The sequence below is a fragment of the Ochotona princeps genome, chromosome 19 (assembly GCF_030435755.1).
Source record: "Ochotona princeps isolate mOchPri1 chromosome 19, mOchPri1.hap1, whole genome shotgun sequence".
Classification (NCBI taxonomy): Eukaryota; Metazoa; Chordata; class Mammalia; order Lagomorpha; family Ochotonidae; genus Ochotona; species Ochotona princeps.
This window is the reverse complement of record NC_080850.1, coordinates 23477497-23503616: the sequence shown is the minus strand read 5'-3', so window position 1 is coordinate 23503616 and position 26120 is coordinate 23477497. Positions and strand designations below refer to the sequence as shown.

Genomic DNA, 26120 nt, shown 5'->3' with positions numbered 1-26120 from the left:
GCTGTGACCCACATGGGCAAGTGGTTTCCCTCTGGCTGGGACTCTGACATGAGGATTGAGGAAGAAACACAGACTCCATTGAAGGTTCTTAATCAGCTGGAGGTACAGGAGGAGACTGCAGATTCTTCCATTTATTTTATTTTGTTTATTTGGAAGGTACATATACATGTATACACAGAGAAATCTTTCATCCACTGGTTCATTTCCCAGTCGGGGCTGAACCATGCCACAGCCAGGAACTCCATCTGGGTCTCTCTCTTTATTTTTTGTTTATTGACATTTATTCATTTCTTTTATTTGAAAGGCTGAGAGAGAGAGACAGACACAGAGAGAGAGAGAGAGAGAGAGAGAGAGAGAGAGAGAGAGAGAGACAGAGAGCAGTTCCTTTTAGATACAGATGAAAAGGTAGATCTAGTCCCAGAAAACTGGGGAGACTGGGGTATCTCAGGCCTCTGGAAGCCAGCCCCCAGCCCTGGGCCATGTGGGCTCTCAGAGCCAGCATCCTCTGGGACTTAGCTCCAAGCTACCCGGGTCCTCTGGCGAAGCTTTTTCCCCAGATTTCCTGAAAGCTCCTTTCCCTTCGCCTCCAGATCCCTTGGCTCTGGGAAGGCTGGGGGTAGGGCCAGGTCTATTAATATCCCTTCCTAGGCTGATTAACTCTCCATTAATTCGTACTCAGTTTCCATGCAGAGCAGGGAGAACAGTGCTAAATAGGACCAGGGAAAGGGAGAGGGCGGCCTGCTCCCAGGGATGTGCGGGATGCAGGGGATGCCCGGACCGTGGGACAGGATTTCCCGTTCCTGCCAGCCGGCTGGGCTCAGCTCTGTGTTGTTCTTGATGGAGCGCAGGGAGCCCAGGGCCTCTGTCAGCCCCTCTTGGTTTCACCTGGCCTGTTGGGTGTTTCTTGAGGTCTCTGCCACCTCTGCACCCCTTTTCAGCCCCCTGGGACCCGGCACTCAGGAAACCAAACCGATCAGGGTTGGCCTCCGAGTGACCCCACCCCCTGACTTGTCCTATGACTTTGAGAAATTGCTTCACTCCGTCTCCACCTCCCCACACCCCACCAATACCAAAGAATGTCAGATCGGTTTTCCTGGGAGCTTCCACAGTGGTTGCAGATGCAGGAGGAGTGGAGCCCGGACTGCGCAGCCATCCAGGGAGAGCAGCCCCAAGTCCCTGGCTGCATGGTTGAGGTCCTGCAGTCTTGAGACAGTCCCCAACACCTCTGGTCCATTTGCTGCTCTTCCTGAGAAGGACTCAGAGTTCCCACCCCACGCCAGGCTACTGACGTCATCTCTGGATGACTTCCCACTAGGATCTGGTCTTTGTGAAGGGAAGCCAGCTTCCTGCCACTGTTCGTTGTTCAGATCATTGATTCTTTCCTTCAGTAAGTCCTATGCCACTTCCAGATTTGGCTTTCACCATGGCCTTGGCAGGAAAGCTGCCACATCACAGGAAAAAGAATCAGCTCTGGGGGAAGGGACAGCTTGCCTGGGGTCAGTCCTGAGAGTGGTCATGAAAGCCCAGGTTCCAGCTTTGGGGCTCCTATGTCAAGCTGGATGCCCTGTTTTGAGAACACAGAGGCAGTAGCCTGGCTAAGGGGTAAGAGGAACTTATGGGTTGGGGAGGATGATAAGGGTCTCCATGGCCCTGATCTGCCCACGAGCCTGAGTCAGGCTCCACCGAAACATTCTTGTAACCTTTCTTCTTAGCTGCATTCTGAAAATGACAACCACGCTTGTTCTCTCTGCCTCAACCCCTCTCCCCACTCCCTGCCTGAGTTACTGAGCCATTGCAAGGTCTGGAACAGATCGAGTGCAGCCAAAAGGCCATCACGAGATGTGCATTTCGGATGAACTTCCTCAAGAAAGGATGAACAGCCTGATCTGGGATGGGAAGGCATGTGGGACAGGAGGCATCATGTGACGGCTGAGCCTCTGCCAGGGCAGCCCCGGGAGGCAGGGATCCTTCATGAGATGCTCAGGCTGTTACCCGCAAACAGTACCGTCTGTACCCCAGGCTTCAGGATATAAGTGCCTAGGGACTGCAGCTGTGCCTGCTAGCCAAGGAGGAGTCTGATACGCTGTGCATGGACCACACCATTGTCCGGTGACCCTCGACTCACTGCCGAAGCTCCACGAGCCTCCGTCGCTCAGCTGTGGAATGGGGTCCTGCTTGCCCAACATGCCAGAGTCACTGAGACTGTATCCTTTCTCTCCCCCTCTTGGCTGAGCCAGGGGCCCATCTGCTTTGCCTGCTGGTGGCTTTTAAGCCCAAGTTTCATGCCTGTACCAACATGACGTCCGAGTCCCTTGTGGAGTCCTACCCAGAGTCTCATTGCCCCTCACGGCTTCCCCTAGGTCCACCCCAGCCTTTCTCACCGTGAAATAGCCTTGCTTCAAGTTCACTGTTGAGCATGACAGGAAAGGCTCAGCGGCAGCTCAGTCCTGGGCATGCTGTCTGTGTCCCCATGTCTAGCAGGAAGCCGGGCACAGGGTGGCCATGGGGCAGGTTAGGAGAGTCCACGTTGTTGCTGTCATTACCCCCATGGTGGGTATTGTGATCATCATGGTAGTTAGACCTGAGGAGTAGACTTCCAAAATTTCATGGAAAATGGAATTAAGGGCCTGATGGCTTAAGTATTCATTCTTACCTCCAAGTTCCGGGATCCTATCTGGGCACTGTTTTGTGCCTTGGTAGCTCCTCTTCCCACCTAGCTCCCTGCTTGTGGTCTGAGAAGGCAGCAGAGGTTGGTCCAGAGGGTTTGGACCCTGCACCCATGTAAGACACCTGAAGGAAGCTCCTGGCTCTTGACTTCAGATCAGCTCAGCTCAGCTCCAGCTGTTATGGCCAGTTGCAGCTGTTATTTGGGGAGTGAACCAATGGATGGAAGATCTTTGTTTCTCATTCTCTCTGTAAGTCTGCCTTTCCATTAAAAACAAATAAATCTCTTTTTTTTAGATTTATTCATTTTATTACAGCTAGATATACACAGAGGAGGAGAGACAGAGAGGAAGATCTTCCGTCCGATGATTCACTCCCCAAGTGAGCCGCAATGGGCCGGTGCTGCGCCAATCCGAAGCCGGGAACCTGGAACCTCTTCCGGGTCTCCCACACGGGTGCAGTGTCCCAATGCATTGGGCCGTCCTCAACTGCTTTCCCAGGCCACAAGCAGGGAGCTGGATGGGAAGTGGAGCTGCTGGGATTAGAACCGGCACCCATATGGGATCCCGGGGCGTTCAAGGTGAGGACTTTAGCCGCTAGGCCACTCCGCCAGGCCCAATAAATCTTTTTAAAAGGGTTTGGTGGTGATACAGCACAATAGGCTAATTTCTGCCTGTGGTGCTGGCATCCTATGTGGGCATTGGTTCAAGTCCCTGTTGCTCCACTTCTGACCCAGATCCCTGCTTGTGGCCTGGGAATGCAGTTGAGGATGGCCCAAGATCTGGGGTCCCTAAACCCACGTGGAAGACCCAGAGGAGGCTCCTGATTCCTGCCTTCAAATTTTCTCAGTTCTGGATATTGTGGCCATTTTAGGGAGTGAATTAGAGGATGGAAGACTCTGTCTTCCATCTCTGTTTCCTCTCTGTGAGATCTACCTTTCAATTACAAATAAATCAATCTTTTTTTAAAAAAGGAAAGTAAATTTAGTGGTGGGCATATGGCATAGTGGCTGACACACACCTGCCATCCCATATTGGAGTACTTGGGTTCACTGATTAACCCCGTACCCTGACTCTGGCTTCTTGTTAATGCACATCGTGAGAGGCAGTGTGTGATGGCCCAGGCCACCACCTGGAAGGCCTAGATTGAGTTCCTTCTTTTAACTTAATAACAATAACAATAATAATAAAGAAGGTAAGGGGCTGGCGTTATGCTGGGACTGGTTGGGTTACCACTTGTGACACCAGCAGCATTCCTTGTGGGCACCAGTTAGAGTCCCGGCTGCTCCAGTTCCCATCCAGCTTTCTGGTAATGTACCTGGGAAAGCAGCAGAAGGTGGCCCAAGTCAGAGAAAGCAAGAGACAGAGAAGCAAGATCTTCTGTTTGCTAATTCACTCCCCAAATGTCCACAATGGCTGGGGGCTGTGCCAGGCCAAAGCCAGGAGCCTAGAACTCCATCTCTGATTCCCATGTGGGTGGCAGAGGCCTAAGCACTTGGGCTGTCTTAAGCTGCTTTCAGCGGGCACATGTTTTAGACATTCATGTGGAATTGCTGGAGTTGCAGGAGGTGGTGTAACCTGTGCCACAACAGTAGTCCCATAAGCTTATCTTTTAACTCCATTTTCCATGAATTTTTTTCCCAAGTACCCTCTGCATCCCACCTCTGTGGACTCATTTGGTCTTCAAGAAGACTCTTCTGAGGTCGATTCTATTTGTTATTGCAGTTGAGAGAGGAGGAAACACTCACCCTTGTGCCCAGAGTGGCTAAGTGTGGGAGCTCGGAGCCCTCCAGGCTTGCTACCTCTCTTGGGAGTGAGGAACAAAAGCAAGCCTTGGCATTCCCATGAGGAAATGGTAGCTGGGGTCTTCATGCATGTGACTCACCCCATTGCTTCCCATCTGCCCCATGGTTGGATCCCAGGGTCTGAGGTAGTGGGGCCTTCTCTGGGTTGCTGTGACTAGTGTTGGAGACCAGCATTGGTCCTTCGTGGAGTGGGCGAGTGTCTCCCAGGTGGACAGGCCTTGGCCCTGGGTCACTTGCTAAGGAACAGCAGGAGAACCAAGGTCAGGACTCGGGACAGCGCCATTCCATCGGCACTTGCTGCTTGCTCATGAGCTTCTGTGGCTCTCGGAGTGGATAACACGTTTATTGGGCCTCTGCTTTCCCAGGAAGACAGAGTAGCTCTAATGAAGACAGGCTTGGCCAGGAGGGTTGTGACACTGGGACTAGGGCCCATGCAGATGGCTGAGTCCCAGACAGTGATATCCCCCCTTTCCCTCTGCTCTCTGCCCCTCCTGCCTCCTCACTGTAGATCGATAGTGAGAATGAGGCCCTCCTGGCTGCACTCACCAAGACCCTGGACGACATCCCCGAAGATGATGTGGGTCTGGATGCCTTCTCAGCTCTGGACAGTGGAGACACCCCATCCTGCACCTCAGTGTCTCCTGCTCCTTCTTCTGGACCCCCCAGCCCCGCCCTGGAGAGCTCCTCAGCGCCAGCTCCGGCAATGGACAAGCATTCGCTGGTGAGAACCCACAGGCAGTGGCAGTTCTGGGGGCAGTGGTGGGTGCTGTGCAGGGAGGTTCTAGCCTTCACAGCAGCATGGTTCCCAGCACAGAGCCTGTACTGGAGTTGGGAGGTCTTCTCCTGGGCCTTGGCTTTCCCACTTGGGTGGCAGGACCAGCCGTACTCGCTGCATTCCATAGGCTATGTGAGCTTGCATGGGTTGACCTGAGTAGGGTGCTAAGTTTTTGAAATCACATGGAAACATTTTTCTGAGGATTGCATACACACACAGACACACACAGACACACACAACCAATCTATGCACAAGTGTAGATAATTATAAGCAAAACCTTCTCATCCTGTTCCTGTTGCTTTTTCCTTCCCCAGAGGTAACCATGGTTACTGGTTTGTTAGACTTTCCTCTTCTACTTATTTTTTTAACTACAAAAGTGTATCTGCATTATGCACTGTTCTATACCTTCCTTCTTGTAGCTGTGTGACTTAGAGACTGCCTTGTATCACATAATTTAAAAATTCAAAATAAAAATATGTAAAAAAAAAAAAAGAAACTGCCCCTTTTGGTTGGCTGTGTTGTACACCATAGTGAGAACATCCCATCACACTGGCCTTTGCCCGTGGCAGTGGACGAGTTCCTAGAAATGGAATTCCTGGGGCTGCAGATATGTAATTATCTGGTTTAGACAGACATTTCCAGATTGTTCTCCAGGAGGCTGGACTTGTTTACATGGTGTTGGTGTGGCTGGATATGGAAGGTGGAGTTGTGTGTGCATGGAACAGCAGTTTTCCAGGTAGAAAATGTCAGCTTTCATCAGTTTTCCAAAGGCCTCTGGCCCTCAAACAATTCTGACTGCGGTTGCCTTTGACTCAAGCTGAGGGTTCCCAAAGCCAAAATGCCATGGGTGATGTCTACCTTCTCTTCATCTGCCCAGGGCCCCTCACCTTGGTACAGGGGCTCCTGGGTGTTGGCGGGACTGCAGAATAGACCCTAGGAAGGCTCTTAGGTGGAGGAGGATCGGAGCCAGAAAGCCTGTTGGTGACCCTTAGGCCTGACTCAGGGCAAGCCGAGGCCTGGAATGGGGTGGGCTTCTTGCATGGCTGTCGGCACATTGACATGCCATCAGGGTCCTGGACCCAGTTATTCTGACCTCCAGTGTAGGACTCTTGTGCCTTCTTTTCTACAAGGTCCCCAAAGGTGAAACACTGAGTAAGCACCTGCTGTGTGCTGAGCACAGAATAGATTCAGCCGCACATTGTGGCTCCTGCTGATGGTGGATGGGTTGGGGGAAAGAGGGTCCTGCTTCCCTTCCTGGTGGAGTTGGCCTGTCTGGGTTTGCCTCTCAGCCTACCAGTGAACACTGTATCTTCTAAGCATACAACTTCCCGCCATGCCCCTGTGACTCAACCACACGGCCTATAAGGGGGAATGAGGAATGGTGCCTGTTGGTTAGCAGTTATCGGTTGCTCGTTGAGCACCAACTAACCGTGGTGGCACCACCCTTGGTAACAGTAACAGCAGCTACAATTCCCAGTGCCATTTCCTGATGGGCACTGCCATGAGCCCTGACCTTGGAGAAGCAAACAGCGACCTCTGCTGGCCTGAGGGTGTTTCTCACTGCTGCCTCAGGTGCTGCCTTCATTGCCCAGGTGTTCTTAGGCACACTGGAAGCAGACCCTAGACTCCCAGCAGCCCTGCAGAGCTCTAGCAGGGCCCTGAGAAGTCATGCAGACCCCAGGCCTTCCTTGTCCTGGATCCTAGAGAGTCCACCCATGGCTTATATGATGACCCATGGACCTGTGCGTATCTGCATACATTTCTGAGCTCAGCAGCTTCTGTCAGAAGTCAAAGTAAGTCATTGACCTCTCCTGCCCTTTGTCATACCAGCAGAGGGACTAAGACCCAGGGAAGAAAATGCCATGTCCAAGGTGAGTTGGAGCTGAGCTGGGCTGGGCCCACGTCTCCTTCTGTACCCAGAATCAGAACCAGCATGTGTGTGTTGCTTTGAGCCAGAGGTGTGTCTGTCAGGGGTAGGGTAGGAGACTCCTCCAGCTCCTCCGAAGAGCAGGCAGGCACTCTTTCTGTGGTTCCTTGGTCTTCAGTCTCCTTGTCAGGGTGAATGAGGTGACCTGTTCCCACTCCCAGGAAACACTTTGTTGTCTAGCTTGGCAGTGATAGGATGCCTGATAGAAGTCGAGGTGCATCTGGCTTCTTCCTTGGACACATTGCCCTCGGGATGAACAGGCAGAAGAGGTCCAACAATTCTTGTTGAGAAAGAAGTCTGGACCAGTGTTGTGGAACAGCAGATTAAGGCACCACTTACAATACTGACGTCCTCTGTTGGAGTGCTGTTTCTTCAAGTCATGACTGCGCTGCTTCTGATCCTGGCGAGGCAGCAGAACATGATCCCAAGACGTTAGAAATCTTTTTTAAAAACTCCAACTTAAGGGTCATGATCTTCTTGCATGAAAACAGCCAAGTGAGTCAAAGACACTACACAGGTACTTCTAAATCACTTTGTGGAAAGTGAAACCCAAAGAGTTTATTCACTTATTTGAAGGACAGTGAGAGAAGGGGGGGATTGTCTGTCTATTGACTCACTCCCCAGATGACCCCAAAGGCCAGACTGTTCCAGGAGCTCTATCGAAGGGGCCCAAACACCTGGACCATCCTCCACTGATTTCCCAGGAGCATTAGCAGGGAGCTGGATTGGAAGTGGAGCAGCCAGGACTTGAACCAACTTTACTATGATTTAGGATGCCAGTGTCCTAAGTGGAGCTTGGTCTCCCCAGCTCTGGATTTTAAAGTTCTCTTTTGCACCAGAATAAAACTCATTTTTTAACTATTTCCTACGAGCTTTTTGAAGCACCCTCATGTACACGCATTTATCCAGATGTTATCAAGCTCATCTCCTGACAGGTGTACAAGGATGGGTGTTCATGAGGGCTACCTCTGGGCAGGAGGGAGATGCTTTTCATTGTCCTCCTTTGGTGTTTCTGGTGTGGAGCTATTTTCCTTTGACCTTTTACAGGCGTTGTTTGTTTCAGAAATTAATTTTTTAGAAAGGCCACATGAATAAGCAAAAAAGAACAAAGTGAAAAGCAACTGTGTCCCACATCAGGGAATCATTTTGGTGTGGAACCTCCCAGCTCAAGTCTGCATGTGTGTGTGTGTGTGTGTGTGCACGCTCACGCACACCAGCCACAGGTGTGTATCTCCCACAGGTATGTGCAGTGTCCCAATGCTGTGCTGTCATCACAGACAGACATTATCCACGGCCTGTTTGGGTCACTCAGTCACAGCTCTGATAAGGATCTATGCATCACTGGTGTGTGTGTGTGTGTGCGTGTATATGTGTGTACGCATGTGCGTGCTAGCCATAGGTATGTATCTCCCACTGGTATGTGCACATTGTTCCAATGCCATGTGTGTACATGTGAATCAACTTGCTTTCTGTGTTTAACTTATCTGTAGCATTCTTTCAGGTCATGAGATGTCTGGGATCAGGGTGTGGCTTGTCTGTGGGGACTAGGGCTTGTTTCCCTGGCTCAGCCCCACCTGCCATTCCCTCTGTTTCTCTCTCAGCTACAGAAGCTGCTCCTTGCCACATCCTACCCAGCGTCAAGCTCTGATAGCCAGAAAGAAGGTTCCACCTGGCGCCAAACAGGCCTCAGGTCTAAAAGTCAGCGGCCTAGTGTCAAGGTAATTGAGCGTGCTCCCAAATTGGCCTGGATCCCACTAAGCGGCCACTAGGAGGTACCCAGGCCTCTGGCTCTGACTTGGAACTCTGAGTCCCCTGCACAGGCACTCCCTAATAATTCTGGTTCGGCTCCTGAAGCAAAGGCCCACCTTTCTGTCTTCCGTTTGTTCAAAAAGCAGCAGCCAAGCCCCTCCAAGGGAACCTGCACTTTGCCCTCTGGGTGGCTAACACACCTGACAGGCATGCTAGTCCTGCAGAGACTCAAGTCCCCCTGGGAGGGAAGCCCCTGTGTGCACAGCTAGGGCTAAACAACTTCATTCAGGTGCCATTTACATATTGTAACTTGCCACCTATTTTGTTTTGTTAAGATGTGTTTATTTAAAAGGTAGAGCTAAGAGTGAGGGAGAGACAGAAAACAAGAGTTCTGGTGCTGGCTGGCTCATTCCCCAAATGACCACGATGGCCAGGGCTGGGTCACGCTGAAGCCAAGAACCTGAAACTGTCCAGACTCAAACCCGTGTTCATCGGGGATGTAGCTTAACCCACTGCACCACTCTGATGGTCCCAACACCACCTATTTGAAAACTGCCTTATGATTTTTAGCCCATTTATGGGGTCAATCTAACCATGACTACGATCAAGTTCTAGAACAGATCCATCATCCCAAAAGGATTCCTCCCCCTGCGTTTGACAGTTAATCCTTCGCATCCCTGCCCTGGTCAGAGCAGGGAGTGGATCTGGAAGGGTCTACCAGGGCTGGGCACTGGTTGGGAGGCTAGATGCCCCTTTGCTTCTTCCGGACTGGGCTTGGCCAGAGCCAGGCCATGTGCTAGAGGTGGGAATGTAACAGGAGGGAGCCCGAGTGTTCCCACGGCTGAGGTGAGCTGGTGATGGGACAGGGAGGAGCGATTACAGGCCACCCTCCTCACCACAGCCTCTTTCCCTTCCTAGATGGACAGCTCTCAAGACAAGAAGGGCCCCGGGCCGCAGCCGCAGAGCCGCAGTTGTACAGAACTGCATAAGCACCTCACCTCGGTACCCTCTTGCCCCCGGGCTGCAGCCTGCTCCCCAGAGAGGGGCCTGCAGCTACCAGCCCCCCTGAGTCCCCGGCTCCCTGGCAAGGGGGACAACGAGCTGGGGGAGGACTGTCCCAGCCCCCAGCCCACCATAGCCTTTGCCCAAGACTCTGTAACGCCAGGCCAGGCAGGCTGTGGCACCCAGCTGCCCCAGGAAGACGTGCAGGCAATGCTGCAGCTCATTCGTTACATGCATACTTACTGCCTCCCACTGCGGAAACTGCCCCCCCATGCTCCGGAGCCACCTTCCCAGCCCTGCAGTCCTGCCAAGCAGGTCAGACCCCAGCCTGGCACCCGACACCCCTCCAAGGCCTCCTGGGCAGAGTTCTCCATCCTGAGGGAACTGCTGGCCCAAGACGTGCTCTGTGATGTCAGCAAGCCCTACCGCCTGGCCACGCCTGTCTATGCCTCTCTCACGCCCCAGGCCAGGCCCACAGCCCCCAAGGACAGCCGGGCCTCCCCTGGGGGTGCAGCCCCTGTGGAGGAGGTGAGGATCGCAGCTTCACCCAAGAGCACAGGGCCAAGACCCAGCCTACGGCCACTGCGGCTGGATGTAAAAGAGGAGGTTGGCCCATCTGGCAGCCTGCATCAGAGGGAGGAGGAGGAGGAAGAGGAGGAGGAGGAGGAAGAAAAAGAGGCAGAAGAGGAGGAAGACGAGGAGGAGGAGTGGGGCAGGAAGAGGCTGGGCAGAGGCCTGCCATGGACCAAGCTGGGGAGGAAGCAGGATAATTCCCTATGCCCTGTTCGCCGCTCCAGGAGACTGAATCCCCAGCTGGGTCCTTGGTTGACATTCACCGAGTCGCTGGTCCCTGCTGAGCCCCCAGGTGCTCTGCCCTCCCTGGGCCCAGCCTCCGAGGCCTACACAATGGAGGGGGGCAGCCACACGGATAAAGACAGCAGCCAAGACGAGCACCATCTGCGAGGACCCACGATCCCTGCCCTAGAGAGCCCCTGTGAGAGTGGGTGTGGAGACACCGACGAGGACCCTGGCTGCCTGCGGCTCCCGTCTGGAGGTAGTTAGAGTTGGTAGCCTGTGCAAAGGGGGCTGGGAGGATGGGAGCCCTGGCCTAAGCACCCCACTGCCCCCCATCCCAGCTCCTCACCAAGTCCCTCCACCCTCTCTGGCTTTCACCACCCCTGTCTGTAGAAGGAGTGGGTCTTAGGGGAAGCATTGCCTGGCTGCAGGCTTTTCATCCTGCCACCGACAGGGTGCTGCTCGTGAGCAATGGGGTCAGGTGCCCATTCTCGTGGAGCTGGTGCGGAGGGGAGGCATGAAGAGGGAGCCACACACTGCACCATCAGTACTATGAAGTCATTCTGGGGTGATGTGACAGCTGTGTGCACTTGCAGTTCCCGCCACAGTGAGGGTGACTTTAGTGCTGGGTACAGTGCTAATGAGAATGAGAGGAACTTACTCTCACTTACTCTCAGGCCAGGCTGATCTTGGATGCCCTCTGTTATACCCACATGGTGACAGCTGATAGCTTTGACTGTAAGATGCCGACAAGGCTCCTCAGTGGTCAGTCTTGTGCTGGACGCTGTTCCATGCCCATCCCGACGGATTTGGGCACACCCTACCACGGTGCTTCCCCATCTGACCAGAAGGGGTCACCCTCAGACCCTCTGTACTTCCCAAGGCCTTAGGGCCACCTGCCTAAAGTGCACCTGTGCTAGGCACTTGTGGGAGTTTGGGATCCTTCTGGAGGGGAATCTCATTTCTCTCTCTCTCTCTTTTTTCGTTTGGTCTTCTCAGATTCTCCCAGGTGCCTCATGCTGGCCTTGTCACAAAGGTAAATTTCCTAGGTGGTGCTGGTGTCAAGACCTGTGAAACTTTGCCTTGTTGGGTATTGAGGGGCAGGGGTGTGTTCGTGGACGCTTGAGCCTGACCCTGTCCCCAAGTCCCTGCCCTGATTGCCATCTAGGAGCTGGGCTCCAGTAGAAGGGAATTTGGGGTTTTAGGAACAGAGCTCTATGGTCTCAACATCACTGCAGGAGCTGTCCTTTCCAGACCAGGGAAAGAGCCCTTTTCTCTCTGGGAAAAAGTGGCCCAGGCCATGTGGCTTCCCCGCCAAGCCTCATGGCTGCTCCATCTGTAAGGGAAGTAGGCTACAAGCCCTTGTCCTCTGTCTAAGTAAGTCTGTATCTCCTAAGAGCTGTGCAGCCAGGACCTGGGTGTGCTCCCAGCGAATGCTTCCCAGCCCTGTTCCCACAGAGAGCAGAGCCAGGGTCTGTCCGATGTCCCTTTGTCCACCTTAGTGGGTGCCCAGAGAAGCAGACACTGCTGCTGCTGCTGCTCACCGGCCTCTTTGCTTTCCGCCCTCCCACCCCAGCAGCGAGGCTCCTTTCGGCAAGAAGAGCTTTGAGCAGACCTTGACAGTGGAACTGTGTGGCACGGCAGGTGAGCCGGGTGGTTCAACTGGTGGGTGCCCTTTGGGGAGCTGGCGAGACCCCTGGGCTGCCCCCTGAGCCCTCCCGGCTGCCAGCCCATCGGCTGTGCCAGGTGCTGAGATACAGAGTAAGGGGGAGGTCTGGGTGTGGGGCCAGTATGGTGCATGCAAGAAGGAAAGAGGCAGTTCTTTCTCCAGATTGGCCACCTGGTGGGCGTGGTTTCACATACCCTTATCTCCAAGTGTTTTGTACAAGAGCTCCAGAAGCACAGGAGACCTGGCTGTGTTGGGAGTATGACCCAGGAAGACTTTGCAGGATACCCTGTGAAGGGCTATTTGACCTGGATGAGCAGGCTTTGGCAAGACTCAGAAGGAGAGGGGCATGCCTGGCAGCAGAATCCACAGGGGAAAGTCTCCAAGGGACACAGGGTCAGGGTCCCAGCCTGTGGCTTCAGGAGCTTGTGAGAGGAACAGACACTTGAACGAGCTCCTTTTGGTGCTTAGAGAGAGTGGAAGCCAAAGTCAAATGTGGTAGCACTGAAGGTCACTGTGGTAGTCAAATGTAGGTGGGAAGTTTTACCTATGGCACCTGGCTTCCCTCTGTGTGGGGAGATGGCAGAGTTGTTTTGGGGTCGGGCCTGGGGGAGCTCACTGAGCGCACTTCCATGTGGAGCAGGAAGAGTAGTGCAGGTAGATTCCATCCCTTGGCAGCTGCAGGGTCCCTGGGCTACCCCCAGGCTCAGCCAGCAGCGCAGAGCTCAGGTTGGGGATCTGCCTTCTCTCAGGCTCCTGGTGGCCCCAGGGGGCAGAGGTGTCTTCCCTCACAGGTGTCTGCTCTTGCAGGCCTCACCCCACCCACCACGCCCCCGTACAAGCCCATGGAGGAGGACCCCTTCAAGCCTGATGGCCAGCACAGCCTGGGCAAAGATGCAGCTCCTGGCCTCCCCTCCTCTGAGGCTCTCCAGCTTGGGGCCACCCCAGAGGCCACCCACAAACTGCCAAAGAAGCCCCCAGAGCGAAGCGAACTCCTGTCCCACCTGCGGCACACTGCAGCTGCACCAGCCTCCCAGGCTGGCCAGAAGCGCCCCTTCTCGTGTTCCTTCGGAGACCATGACTACTGCCAGGTGCTTAGGCCGGAGGGCACCCTGCAGAGAAAGGTGCTGAGGTCCTTTGAGCCTGCTGGGGTCCACCCTGAGGACTGGGCCCCGCAGGGGACTCCCGGCAGGGAGGAAGATGGAAGCTGTGATGCCAGCACCCCTCGCAAGGACAGTGCGCTGCTGAGAGACCATGAAATCCGTGCCAGCCTCACCAAGCACTTTGGGCTGCTGGAGACCGCCCTGGAGGATGAGGACCTGGCCTCATGCAAGAGCCCCGAGTATGACACTGTCTTCGAGGACAGCAGCAGCAGCAGTGGTGAAAGCAGCTTCCTCCCAGAGGAAGAGGAGGAGGATGAGGACAGAGAGGAGGAGGAGGACGAGGATGAAGGAGAGGACTCAGGGGTCAGTCCCCCTCGCTCTGACCACTGCCCCTACCAGAGCCCACCAAGCAAGGCCAGTCGGCAGCTCTGTTCCCGCAGCCGCTCTAGCTCTGGCTCCTCTTCCTGCCGCTCCTGGTCGCCAGCCACCCGCAGGAGCTTAAGGTTTGGAGGTGGCCTCGGGAGGGTGGAGGGCAGCTGAAGCGCCTGGTCCCTAGCATGACAGGGGAAGGAGGAGTCGCAGAAAGCTCTCTCTGAAACTGGAGCTGCATCTCCAGGCATGTGCCTCCTTGCAGTCAGGGATCCCCACAGGCTTGGGCTAGTTTGGTGGCCACTGGGCATGTGACAGTCAGGAAACCCCAAATCTCCTGGCTTTGGAGAGAAAGCAAGCCCAGCTCCTGGCCATGTTGGGCTTATGCCCCAGCCAGCTTGCCCTGTGCATCTCTGTTTTCTGCTTTTATATTTGTAAAATGCAAAAAACTGTACAAGCATAGGCCTCCCCACGTGACTTTAAACCTGTGTGACATTAGCATGCTCAAGAGGGAGAAGAAATTAACACATACAAAGAATTGGCAGGATTCTAATTCAGTTCTGTAAAAACACCTGAGTGGAAGAGTGCTAAGATATCTTGGTGCATTTGTCCGCCTGGCTGGGCTGTGCTTGTCGCCTACCTGGCTCTATGGAGGAGTGATGCAGGGATCCGTGGGCTCCTGCCAGCTGGGCTTGCTGAACCAGACTACAGAAAGAGCCAATCTGAAAGTCCACAGTGGAGCTGGGCAGAAACCATGGAGGTTTGGGAAGAACTGAGGGAAGGTTTGGTTCCTCCTGGCAACCCAGAGTAGGGCTAATGCCACCGATGCCAACCCAGTCCCATGCCACTGGGTGATGCCCTCAGTTTTGGAGCAGAGCTGCAGGGTCCCAGGGAGGGCTTGTTTTTGGCACCACCGAGCACCTGACTGTGTAGGTCTGGGGCCAGCTGGATGTGAAAATGTGCATTTCCAACCAGTGCCCAGGTGCCTACCTGAGCATCATTTCTAGGTCCTATCATATTTCTCAAATTCACCTTGCTAATTGCTTGACTACCCCAAGGGCTCTTCACTGAAACTGGTGAAAGCAAAGGACCCCTCCAGTGAAAACATGTAGACATACCCATGGACGTTCCACTTCCTGGGGTGGATTCCTAGGGAACCCAGTGTTTAGAAGTCCTAAACGAACTGTTCCTCCTAGCCAGGTCCCAGCGATTTCTGCAATAAGCCCTTCCCTGTACCATTAGTCTCAGCTGCACTCTGCCTGGTCTCTAGGAGCTTCTCTTTGTGACTCTGGCTGTTTTTCGCCCAGGGTAGCTTCTGCCCCCACAGTTCTTCCCTGTCAAGGGTTCGGCTTTTGTCCAGTTCTGCTGTGAGCCAAACTACCTGGTCTCCCCGTTAGGGCAGTTTCTCTGCAAAGGTTTGCTCAGAACCCCACCTTGCTTGCACTGGAAGATACCCCCTACGGCTGGTGCCACAACTTCCCTGGCTGCCCTCTGCCCTGCCCACACAAGGGGCTTGGGGCAGAACTGTGTTCCAAAGGCTTGCCTGGGAAGAGTTGAGAACCATTCTAGAATGCCCCACCTCATTTCCTGTTTACACCTGTGCTTTGGGCCATCACCGCCTTTTTTTTTTTTTAAGATTTGTTTATTTTTCATTGAAAGGCAGATTTTACAGAGAGAGAAAGAGATGGAGAATGGTCTTTTACTTGCTTCATTCACTCCCCAAATAGCCGCAATGACTGGAGCTGGACTGGTTCAAAGTCAGGAATGTGGAGCTTCTTCCAGGTTTCCCACGTGGGTGCAGGGGCCCAAGACTTTGGCCACCCCTACTGCTTTCTCAGGCCATTAGTGGGGAGTTGAATCAGAATGGAGCCCCCGGCACCCAAAGGAGGATTCCAGCACCACAGGTGGAGACTTAACCTTCTATGCCTTGGCACAATCCCAGTTGCTATCTTTTCCTGATTGTTGGAGAAGGTTGGAACTCAGTTGCTTGGCACAGCTTGGAACCTGGAAAGCTGCTGAAGTAGGATGCAGCGTTCTTTAGATCTATATGTCTTCGCCTAGCTGCCGCCCACAAACGCCCATCAGCGGGGAGCTTCTGGGGTTGCCTTAACAGTATGAACCCTTGGGGTGGGCGTCTGGTGAAGGCACCTGCATCCCAAATCAGAGTGCATGGGTTCAAATCCCGTCTCTGCTTCCAATCCAGCTTGCTGCTACTGAGCACTCTGGGAGGCAACTAATAATGGTCCAGATAGGTGGGTCCCTGCCACCCATGTGAGACCCACACCATGCTCCAGACCCCTGCTTCAGCCTGTCTGGGCAGTTGGGGAATGAACCAGCAGCTGGCCAATCTCTGTCTTCCTTCCTTTCAAATAACATACATGAAAACCAAAAGGTTTCACAGTGGAGCATTGTGAGCCCTGCAGCCCACCTCTAGTCACTCTGCTCCTCAGGTGAGGAAAGCTGACTGATTCCTGTCGCAGCTGGGTTATATACTACTGTTCTGTAGTTCTTAACCTTGGTAAATCGTAGCCTTTTCTTACCTGACTGGGACTTCCCAGGTGCCCTGGGGGAGACACCTACTTCTCTCCATTTTAGAGGAGGCAGAGGCTCAGTGAGATTAAATAGAAAAGCAAAGAGAGCATTCATTGAGTAGTACCCATCAGTGGCTGAAGACATGACATCGTGGAGCAGCTGAAGTCCCCCAGCAAGAAGGCCATGGAGCTAGGGCTCTGCATGCATGCTCCAGCCAATGTTCTCCTCTGTGTTTCCCGGCGATAGAGTCCAGCAGATGGGCAAGGATGACCAGCGTGTGGCCCTTGGGAGCCTTGCCTGGAATGTGTAGCTTGACTGAGCTGGTAGCCCTCCCAGATATTGGGATTGCCATGGCTGAGGCAGGGAGCCATTGAGAGAGATGGTTCTAGAGCCAGAAGACCTGTTTCCAGCTCTGGCTTCTGCAGTCTCTAATTTGAAGCACATCCAATCTTGAACTGGAGCCTCAGATTTGTCAACTGGAAAATGGGGCAACATAGACCTCATGGGGCTTTTTCATCAGATCAGTCAAGATTTGGGGGAATGAAAAGGCTTTCCTAGCTAGGTAATACCCAGAAAGGTAGGGCTGTGATGGGGCACTCCGTGGTTTCCAGGCATCAAGGAAGCTGGGGCCCATGTGTTGAGACCCCCACACAGCCTGGCTGTTGGTGATACAGCAGCAGGACTGGGTTTCTACAGGAGGGGGCCTGGTCACTTCTGCCCCCTGTGTGAGGCCTATGGAAGCCTCCTGGAGTCATGGTTCGCCCCTGCCATGTGTCCCTCCACACAGAGAGTGCTTGTCCTCTGACAGATGCGATGGCAGAGGACCGTTTTCAGGAGGAACGCCAAGCGTGCGGCACACCAGGAAGCGGCGGGAGAAAGCCATCGTAAGTGAGCTGGGGCCCTGAGGCTGGCTGGGAGGCTCCTTCATGTCATTCTCTGTCTGGAGGACCCAGGGGTGTGGCCTGCAAAAGATAATTGTCATTATTTTCTTTTGAGAAGCACAGGGGTTACCATGTACAGTCCACTAAGGAATGGTCATGGTGCACACACTTGGTGACAACTTAAAGCTCAGCATCTGGGCCCTGGAGAGGCCCAGTGAAGGTGGCCTATAGGAAGGAAGAGTGGAGCCAGGCTGCCTGAGTCATAAGCCAGCCCTGCCACCACCTTCCGTGTGACCTAGGCTGGTCCCCAACTTGTCTGGGTCTTCACTTATTCATCTGTTCATTGGGCCTGAGACTTCTTGAGGATTTACTTTCTGGCTTGGTCAGGGCTAGGGGACCGAGAGGCCCTGCCCCTTCCTCCCCACTCACTTCCTTAATCTGCTCTGACAAGGTCCACAGACTGGGACCTTGCAAGTTCACCTTGTGAAACTGTGCCAGGTTCTCCATAGAGAGACTCTTGTCAGGGGCCTGCCGTGGGGCACAGGATCTCAGCCAGTGATGCCATGTCACAGGCAGAGCTCAGGATGGACACAGAGGGAGGCAGCCTATCCCCACGCTGGCGTCAGCACCCCACGACTTGTGCTTCAGGACATGGGAATTACCCCACAACCTCCAGAGTATGTGTTCCACAGAGGTGAGCGGCTGCCGGCCTGCTGGGACCTGAAGCACAGGGCCGCTGGGCTCGGGCCTCCGCTTGGAGCCTGTGCAGCTGTATTGACAAGCCTGGCCCCGTTCTAGGCATGACAACAAACGAGACAGATGGGGGCTTCACCCCTGTGACTGGGACAGGAGCGAGAGGGAGACAGTAGACAAAGGAATAAACAAAGTAATTACGGATGGGAAGAAGTGCTGCGAAATGAACCACGTCTGGCTCAGATGTCTTGAGATAAACAGATGCACAGCCGCAGTGGAAGGAGAGGGGGACGGGGCACCTGCAAGGAGCCAGCATCTGAGGGACAGAGGAGTGAGTGCAGGATGATGGGGAGAGCTGTGGGAGCAGGAGAAGCCTTCCAGAGGCTGCAAGCCACCGATTGAACCAAGGCTGGGCCCGTAAGACCAGGGGCCTGGCTGCACAGCCTGCTGCAGACCCTGGGTCTGTGCTTGCATCCTTGCCGACGGGGTTTTGAGGCTGTTTCTGGGCCCAGACAGAACCCATCTGTAGCACACATGGTCAATTCAGCTGCAGGAGCAAAGGCTCCAGGAATAAGGCTGCAGTTTCTCTTGTGGGCTTTACAGCAGGGGAGGAGAAGAGTGGGAGAAGAGGCTGCAGCCTGAACTTCCCAACCCACTCTCTGCCAGGCTGCTGTCCAGGCACTGCCTCCTGAAGGTGGTGACCCCATGGTCACCATGTATACACTGTAGTTGTAGCCACTTGGAGAACAGGAGCTCCAATGCCCTAATGCCCCCCACTAGTGCCCTTCATTTCCTTCTCACACACTCTGATCCCTGCAGGTGACCTAGCTCTCAGTGCCTACCCATCACCATTGTAGCAGCTTACAGTCCCACTCCAGCCCCTTCCTGCTCAGGCTGCAAGCCCAAAGGCAGAAGCTGCTGAATGTGCATTTAGGCCCACAGTGACAAGTCCCTCTCTCTGCTTGGCCCAGGCTCTGCTTATTTTCTTCCCAGAAGTGGCTGCCTCCTTTGGGGGCCACTTTCTTATTCAACCCTTTGGTAGTCAGTCCACTGTCCCCCAGACTCTTGTCATCCTCTCACCACCACCAGTAGGTGGCGCTCCTTGGCAGGCCCCACGCACTGGGACAAGGACCCCTGGGCTTGCCAAGAAGGCAGGCTGTGATGGGTTCCCCTCTCTGGCCCCCTCTCGAGCAGGGTGAAGGCCGTGTGGTGTACGTTCGAAATCTCTCCAGTGATATGAGCTCCAGGGAGCTGAAGAGGCGCTTTGAGGTGTTTGGGGAGATTGTGGAGTGCCAGGTGCTGACACGGAGTAAGAGGTGAGTAGAATCCAGCCATCACCTATGAGGGGTGCCAGGAGGACTCCCACTCCCAACCCACGTGCCCAAAATGTGTGGAGCACATCTTTGCACAGAAGAAGCACCTGTGATGGTGTAGCCATCGGGAGAGGCAGCAGGCACATGCTGTCTGGTCTCACGCGCCTGCTGGTTTCCACACTTTCTCTCAAGGAAACATACCAACACTTAGGTGGCATACCCTACATATGCACTCCACCTTTTGCTATTATGCTGTTTTGGGCAGCTCAGATAAGTTGGCTCAGCAGCTGTTTGACCATACAGCTACAACTGCAGAACCTGTGCCTGCCTGCCTGGAAAGAGCTCAGGGCAGCCAGAGTCTCCAGTGGTAAAGACACACCTGCACTGAGCCCTCCCTGTGCCACTCCCGTCCCTCCCTTCCCCTGTGCCTTCTGTTGCATTAGGCAGCCTGCTCATACATACACACACCAGTGTTCTGTCAGGGGACTCTGCAGAGAAAACACTCCTTTAGATGTCAAACATTGTCAGTTTCTAAGTTATTTCCTATTAGTCCTGCAAATAATGTTTATTAAGATTTTTAAGTCTTAATAATCATGAAGAGCCTCGGCAGGAAATACTTTTATGTGAGAGTCATTTTGCATTTCTTAGCCATTAGGATTGGCTGGTGTCAAGAAAAAGAGCGCTGATGAGGATGTGGAAAAATTGGAGACTGGTGGGAATGTCAAATGAGGCAGCTGATGTGCAAGACGGCCTGACCTTTCACAGTTAAATAGAAAACTGCCATGTAATGTGGCGGTTGCATTATGGATTGTGTATTGCAGAGGTGGGGTGGCCCCTTGGAGTTCATGGCAGCATTGTTCACAGACACCTGTGCCTTACAAACAGCCCGCTGTCCAGTGACGACAAAGCAGATACACAAAGTGGTACATACACACAGAGGGATATTACACAGCCTTACAAAGAAAGGCCATTTCTGACTCTTGCTACCATGTGCAAGAACTTTGAGGAAATAAGTGAAATCAGTCAATCACAGGAAGATTGTATGATTCCACTCATACAATGTATCTGAAGTAGTCAAGTTAATGGAAAATGAAGCGAAGCATGATGTCTACCAGGGACTGGCAGAGGAAGACAAAGGGAGTTGTGGTTGAATGGGTTCTGGGTTTCAGTTTTATAAGGCAGAAAAGTTCTAGAGATCTATTCCAAACCAGTGAAACTCTACTTCTATTCAGCTTGTCCACTGTGAATTTCATAGGTTTTATCTCATTTCTATAAAATGACTCAATACACATGTAGAACTCTTATAAGTCTTGACAGTATCAGAATGAAAATAACATGCAAAACAAGGCAAATGCAGTTCAACCATAAAGAAGAAAGGTCAGTTTGTTAAGATTGATTTGTTTAAAGATTTACTTATCTGAGACACAGAATGGAAGGTAAGATAGGGAAGATCATCTGTCTGCTGGTTTACTTGCTAAATGCTCACCAGAGGCAGAGCTGAGCCAGGCCACAGCCAGGAGCCCAGGGACTTGGGCCACCTTCTGCTGCTTTCTTAGGTGGTTTAGCAGGGAGCTGGATTATAAATAGAGCAGCTGAGACGCTAATTGAGACTCTGATCTGGGATGCCAGCTTTGTAGGCAGAGACTTAACGACTTAACGCGCTGTTCCACAATGCTGGCCCTGATTTGTTCAGATTTACAAAGCAGGAAAGATCTTTCAAAAAGAACCATACCAGTTCCAGGCATCTAAAGGAACAGAAGGGGTGTCAGGAGATGCAATGCACTTGGATGTTTACTAGGTGCCTGCTGGACAGGAGGAAACACCCCTTGGTCTCTGCCATTGAGCTGGCATAGCGATAGGATTATATCCAGTTGGATTCTTGGGCTTCCTGTTCATGGAACAGCCATGTCAGAATAGAGCTTACTATGGGGGCCCTTGCCCTGGCAACCTTTCCAGGCGGGCTTTCCTCCTGTTCACAGAGTGGCTGCCTCCAGCATTAAGCTTGACCTCCGTGCTGGCCTAGTGTCCCCGTGGGTAGCAGGAGTTGCCTTCATGCTTCCAGAAGAGATCTGGGCTGGTTCTTTGGGGGTTCGCCTGGAGTGACAGCTCCTGTGACTACCCCTACCCCCCGGCTCTCTGAACCTGGCAGACCATCTGATGCTTTTGTTAGAGGAAGGGGACTGGAAGCCCTGCTTGGACACTGTTTCCACACCCAGGAGGTGGAGATAGTGGCAGCACCACCTCCCAGGGTCATCTACAACTGTGGGAGGCAGCAGTGGAGAAAATTCCACAGATGAGCAGCTTTTGTTAGCGCTGTGGCAATCAGCCTGGGGGAAGGCAGGTTATTGTTGTTGGGAGCCTCTTCACGTGGGTGTGGTGTCACTGAGGCCCCTCTGCCCCTCATGTGGTGATGGGTGCTGGTGGAGCAGTCTGGGAACACTGTGCCCCTGCCCCCTCCCCAGAGGCGAGAAGTGCGGCTTCATCACCTACCGGCGTTCAGAGCATGCGGCCCTGTCGCTGAGGAACGGCGCAGCGCTGCAGAAGTGCCACGAGCCCTCTCTGCAGCTGAGTTATGGAGGGTTCCAGCACTTCCGCTGGCCCCGATATACCGACTATGGTAAGTGTCCCAGGCCCTGCATCGACTAGCAAGACCTAAGCCGCTCCTGCAAGAAGGGCTCCCCCTCTCCAAAGACCCAGGTGCCCCAGCAGCTACTTTGCCTGGGGGCTCTCATCTTGCTTTTCTTCTGGTCTTAGGTCCATCTTCCCATGGCTTCTGAGGTGAGATTCAGGCCCATGCTCACCATCAGTAGGCAGAAGCATGGCTGGTGTCTTTTTGATCCAACAGGGCCATACCCTGCTCTCTTGAAGGGCATTCTGTGATACCCCCTGTCAAGGCAGCAGCCATGTCCATTGATGGGCTGCGGTGGAATAATGTCACTGTCACGCCCTTGCCATCTGTGGACAGTACAACAAGAGACAAAGAAACCAAATGTAGGAAGCGAGTCCTTGTAGGGGTGAACACAAGGTGGCCTCCATACTCCAGGGCTGGCGCCAAACAGACTGAGGTGGGGGCTCACTCTGCTGAGGCACTTGTGGGACTCAGTTTCCCCTTGTGTACAAGACAGAGAAGCCAGTTTTGTTAGCCTTTCCTTGTGGGATTTAACAGCAGAGTCTGAGGATCCTGAAGCTGAACAGGGGCTTGGGCTGCCCCAGTGCAGACTGCGCCTTGCTCTACAGTCAGAACAGCCAAGGCTTTGACATGCTGGTGACCCAGCGAGCTCTCACAGCAGAGGGACAGTCAACACAGCACTGTGCTGGTCCCTGCCCGGGGAGCCTGGGCCACGGGTGCTCCCAGAGGCTGATAACTCTGGGTGCAAGGTCTGTAAATCGCTCACCGCCTTCCCCGCTCCCCCAACTCTTCCATATCTCCCCATCCCCGCCAGATTCCAATTCCGAAGAGGCCCTTCCGGCATCAGTGAAAAGCAAGTACGAAGCCATGGATTTTGACAGCTTACTGAAGGAGGCCCAGCAGAGCCTGCACTGACCACAGCCTTAACCTTCGAGGAATACCTCAATACCTCAGACAAGGCCCTTCCAATATGTTTACGTTATCAAAGAAGGAGGAGAGAGAGCAAGTGAGAGTACGCACGTAAGAGAAAGAGAGAGAGACTTGAAACTGCTGTCCTCTTAAAAAACACAATCAATGTTTACATTGAACAAAGCTGCTTCTGTCTGTGAGTTCCCATGGTGTTGATGTGCCACTGCCACGTTAGTGTCCCTGCTTCCCACCAGGTGTCCGGGTGCACGCCTCCAAGTGCTGTGGGTCGGTCACCCTCCCCCTCCCAACTTCCTCCCGTAGCCTTGAAGCTGTGTCCGCCATCATTTTTTTTTTTTTTTTTTTTTGGTCCGTAGCGTGTGATGATGAATTTGTTACTTGTGAATAGAATCAGGATTATCAACGCATTTTTTTTTAATTGAAAAAAAAAAAAACAAAAAGTATAACCTTACAATACTGTATTTATGGCTCAGATGTGCTGTGCCTGGGGTGACTGCATCGCTTCCTTGAGTTTGAACTATGCACTGTCATGAGATGTTTGCCTCTGAGCTTCCCTGCGTCCCTTGCCAGACTTGCCCTGCAGGTGCTGCGTGGCCTTCGGCCACACCTGGAGCAGCACAGAGAGGGTTTCAGATCTTTGCTGCCAAGCCCTGCTCTGCCTCACCCTGAGCCGAGTTTGGGGCAGATTACAGTGACATCCCCCATCTGGTGTCCAGCGTCCCCTTGGAGTGCACGCCCACCTGCTCATGCTCAGAGCCTCACATACCTGTAAGGAAGGAGAGGCTTCAGCTACACTGTTCCCGTTTTGTACCCGATGGGGACAGTGCCCTGAGAGTCTATAAATGGCCTCCCCACGATCCTACACTTGCTAGGGTAAATGATTTCAGGGATAAGTTGGACTACACTGGGCACCAAGCTAGAAGGCTCAGGGCTTGTTGGGGAAAGTTCAGTCAACAGCTGACTCACTGTTACTGTGTGAGCCCAGGGATCCTGTGGTTTGCTTCTACTGCAGATAATGTACCAGCTGCGTAGGCTGTGACGCACGAGGCAGTGGTACAGATGGACAGCCTTGTCAGCCACCAGCCCCTCCTCTCCCTCCAGCAAGGTCGGGGTCCTCGTCTGTAGAGGTGTTTTGGTGGTCGGGTAGGGCAGCGGGAGCCAGGAGAGGATGTGAGGTTCAGGCCGGACAAGCCAGGTCCTACCATTAGAAAGCATCCTAGCTGAGATTTTTCTTGAATCATGGTTCTTGAGTGACATCAAAGCCAGGCAGGGTGGAAGTTCCTGCCAACCCCTTGATCCCTTTCATTCAGCAGAGGTTTTTTTAAGGGTCCTGTTGCTTTACAAGAGCTTGGAAGTGGTTGTCAGTTTAGACCTGGCCCTTTGAGAATTGGTAGCTGATTTTTTTTTTAAGATTATCAAATACCTCTAGGTAAACTGAGCCCACAATCTTGTCCTGAGGGTGAGCACACTTCCAGCTCTTTAGTAAAGCTTGGAAACAACAGGCTAAAGAGGAATAGGGAATTTGAGCTCTTGTGTGTCAAGTGGCTTGACCTTTCTGGACCCCAATGAAGGAAGCTTAAGAGGGAGAGTTAGACAAGTTCCACCAGTCTTAGCTTCTGCTGAAGTGATGTCTAGCTCATGATTGCAAAAACAGTTCCAACACCTCTATGGTGCCATTCTTGGCCAATGTAGACATAACTCATGTATCACAGCATGTGTCATTAGTCTTCCACCCAGTACTCTGGGCTGCCATGCCTAATTGGTCAGAGGTGAATCAGCCTGACATCGTGGTCAGTCCCAGTGCCCACCGGTGGGGTAGGGGAGAGGATTACATACAGGGACACATTGAGGGAGGCAGGGCTTATAAAGATGGACCAAAATAGGAACTTCCCACAGCACAGACCTGGCCATTCTAGGTTCCTTTACAGCTCTTCACTGCCTAGCACATAGTAGGCACATTATAAGTGGTTATGGGATGGGACAGAATTTAAATTTCTCTGCTGCCTTCACTAAGTCCCAATTTGCATCAGGGAGGAAACTGCATCTTCCTGGGAACAAGAAAGAGCAGCAAATTCCAAACTCAGACCCCACTAGGTATGCCCCTTTGTTACTTGGGTCCCTTCCCTCCTTGGCACCTTTGTGTTAGAGGAGTTATTGGGACCATCTCTTAGACCCTTCTGTTGGCTTCCTCCTCTGGCACTAGGCCAGGGGTTCTATGTGGGCAGAGCTGGTGGCACTTTAGGATAAAGAAATGCAGGTTTTAAGGCAGAACAAGTGTCCTCTCCCTACGTTGGGGTCTACGGGAGCAGCCCTCTCATGTCCACTGGAAGTGACTGAGACGTTGGCCCTTGACCAGCACAGAGCCCTGAGTGTGGGGTTGGGAGCTGCCATGCCTCAGGCGAGGGCTGGGGGCTGCTAATGAGGGAGGAGGCCAGCCACAGGCATGCAATTGTCTCTGCTTCCTGTCTCAGAAGCAAAAGGCTACAAGGTCTCAAAGTGACCAGCCCTTTAGATGACCTCTCTCTGGAAGACTCATTCGGTGCTGTGTACTCTCTACCAAGGACACACCAAGGTCTCTCCAGGAAAACGAGTCAACCTTGGTCTCCTTCCCACCCAACTAAGGAGTGACCCAGAGGGAGCAGCTGCCATTGGCAAGCGTCTCATTGTGGCTGTGTTCCTAGTATCCGCTCTCGATGATGTTTACATGTAATCACCATCCAAGCTTTCTGCAGACCGCGTCGCGTTGATAGTCACCCACGCAGGGCCAGTCGTACTGTCTGTCTTGTGTGCCATGCTGGTGTTTTCCAACAATGTCCAATCCAACCGCTCTGTGGAATTCTTCCATCTCCTTCCTCAGTCGCTACAAGGCTGAATCAGAGCCCTCGTTCTTGGGGGGCTCTGGTTGCCGAAGGAAAATGCATCAAAGAGGTAAAGAATCTGAGTGGATGGAGTGCAACTAAGGGTGCCACCCCCTCAACCCCCATCGCACCTTGCCCCCAGCCAGACAACTGCTGTGAGTCAAAAAACACCTGTCTGTCGTGTGCAACTGCCTTGAGGTCTTGCAGCTTTGAGTGTGCTATGCTCAGGAAAGAGGCAGGGATTTGGGGAGGGGACAAGAGAAGCAATGCTCTAAGCTGCAAAGACTCAGTACATAGCTTACTGACGTGGGAGGGGGGAAGAGGTGCCATAAGATGCCTTGTGTGGCCTGCAACCTGTGCTTGTTGAGTTTATGGGAGTGACCTCTAGATGTATACAATTGCGTGCTGAGGCCACTGTGTGGGTGATGGGTGG

The 26120-nt window shown here is 53.2% G+C and overlaps 1 protein-coding gene across 2 annotated transcripts in view; it reads left to right on the top strand.

Annotated features, from left to right (window-relative positions):
* The window catches only part of PPARGC1B (PPARG coactivator 1 beta), a 103147-nt gene extending 79059 nt beyond the window's left edge, over positions 1-24088 (top strand). Inside the window, exons 3-12 of one of the 2 annotated variants that reach the window (XM_004587545.2) lie at positions 4977-5189; positions 8772-8888; positions 9838-10975; positions 11716-11752; positions 12296-12360; positions 13193-13988; positions 17195-17270; positions 19155-19276; positions 21736-21890; positions 22717-24088. In XM_004587545.2, the coding sequence (XP_004587602.2) occupies positions 4977-5189; positions 8772-8888; positions 9838-10975; positions 11716-11752; positions 12296-12360; positions 13193-13988; positions 17195-17270; positions 19155-19276; positions 21736-21890; positions 22717-22817 (2820 nt within the window). In that variant the 3' untranslated portion in view covers positions 22818-24088. Of the gene's footprint in view, positions 1-4976; positions 5190-8771; positions 8889-9837; positions 10976-11715; positions 11753-12292; positions 12361-13192; positions 13989-17194; positions 17271-19154; positions 19277-21735; positions 21891-22716 lie in introns of both variants that reach the window. The other variant, XM_058677849.1, reaches the window with a different exon arrangement.
* The last annotated feature ends 2032 nt before the right edge of the window (positions 24089-26120 follow it).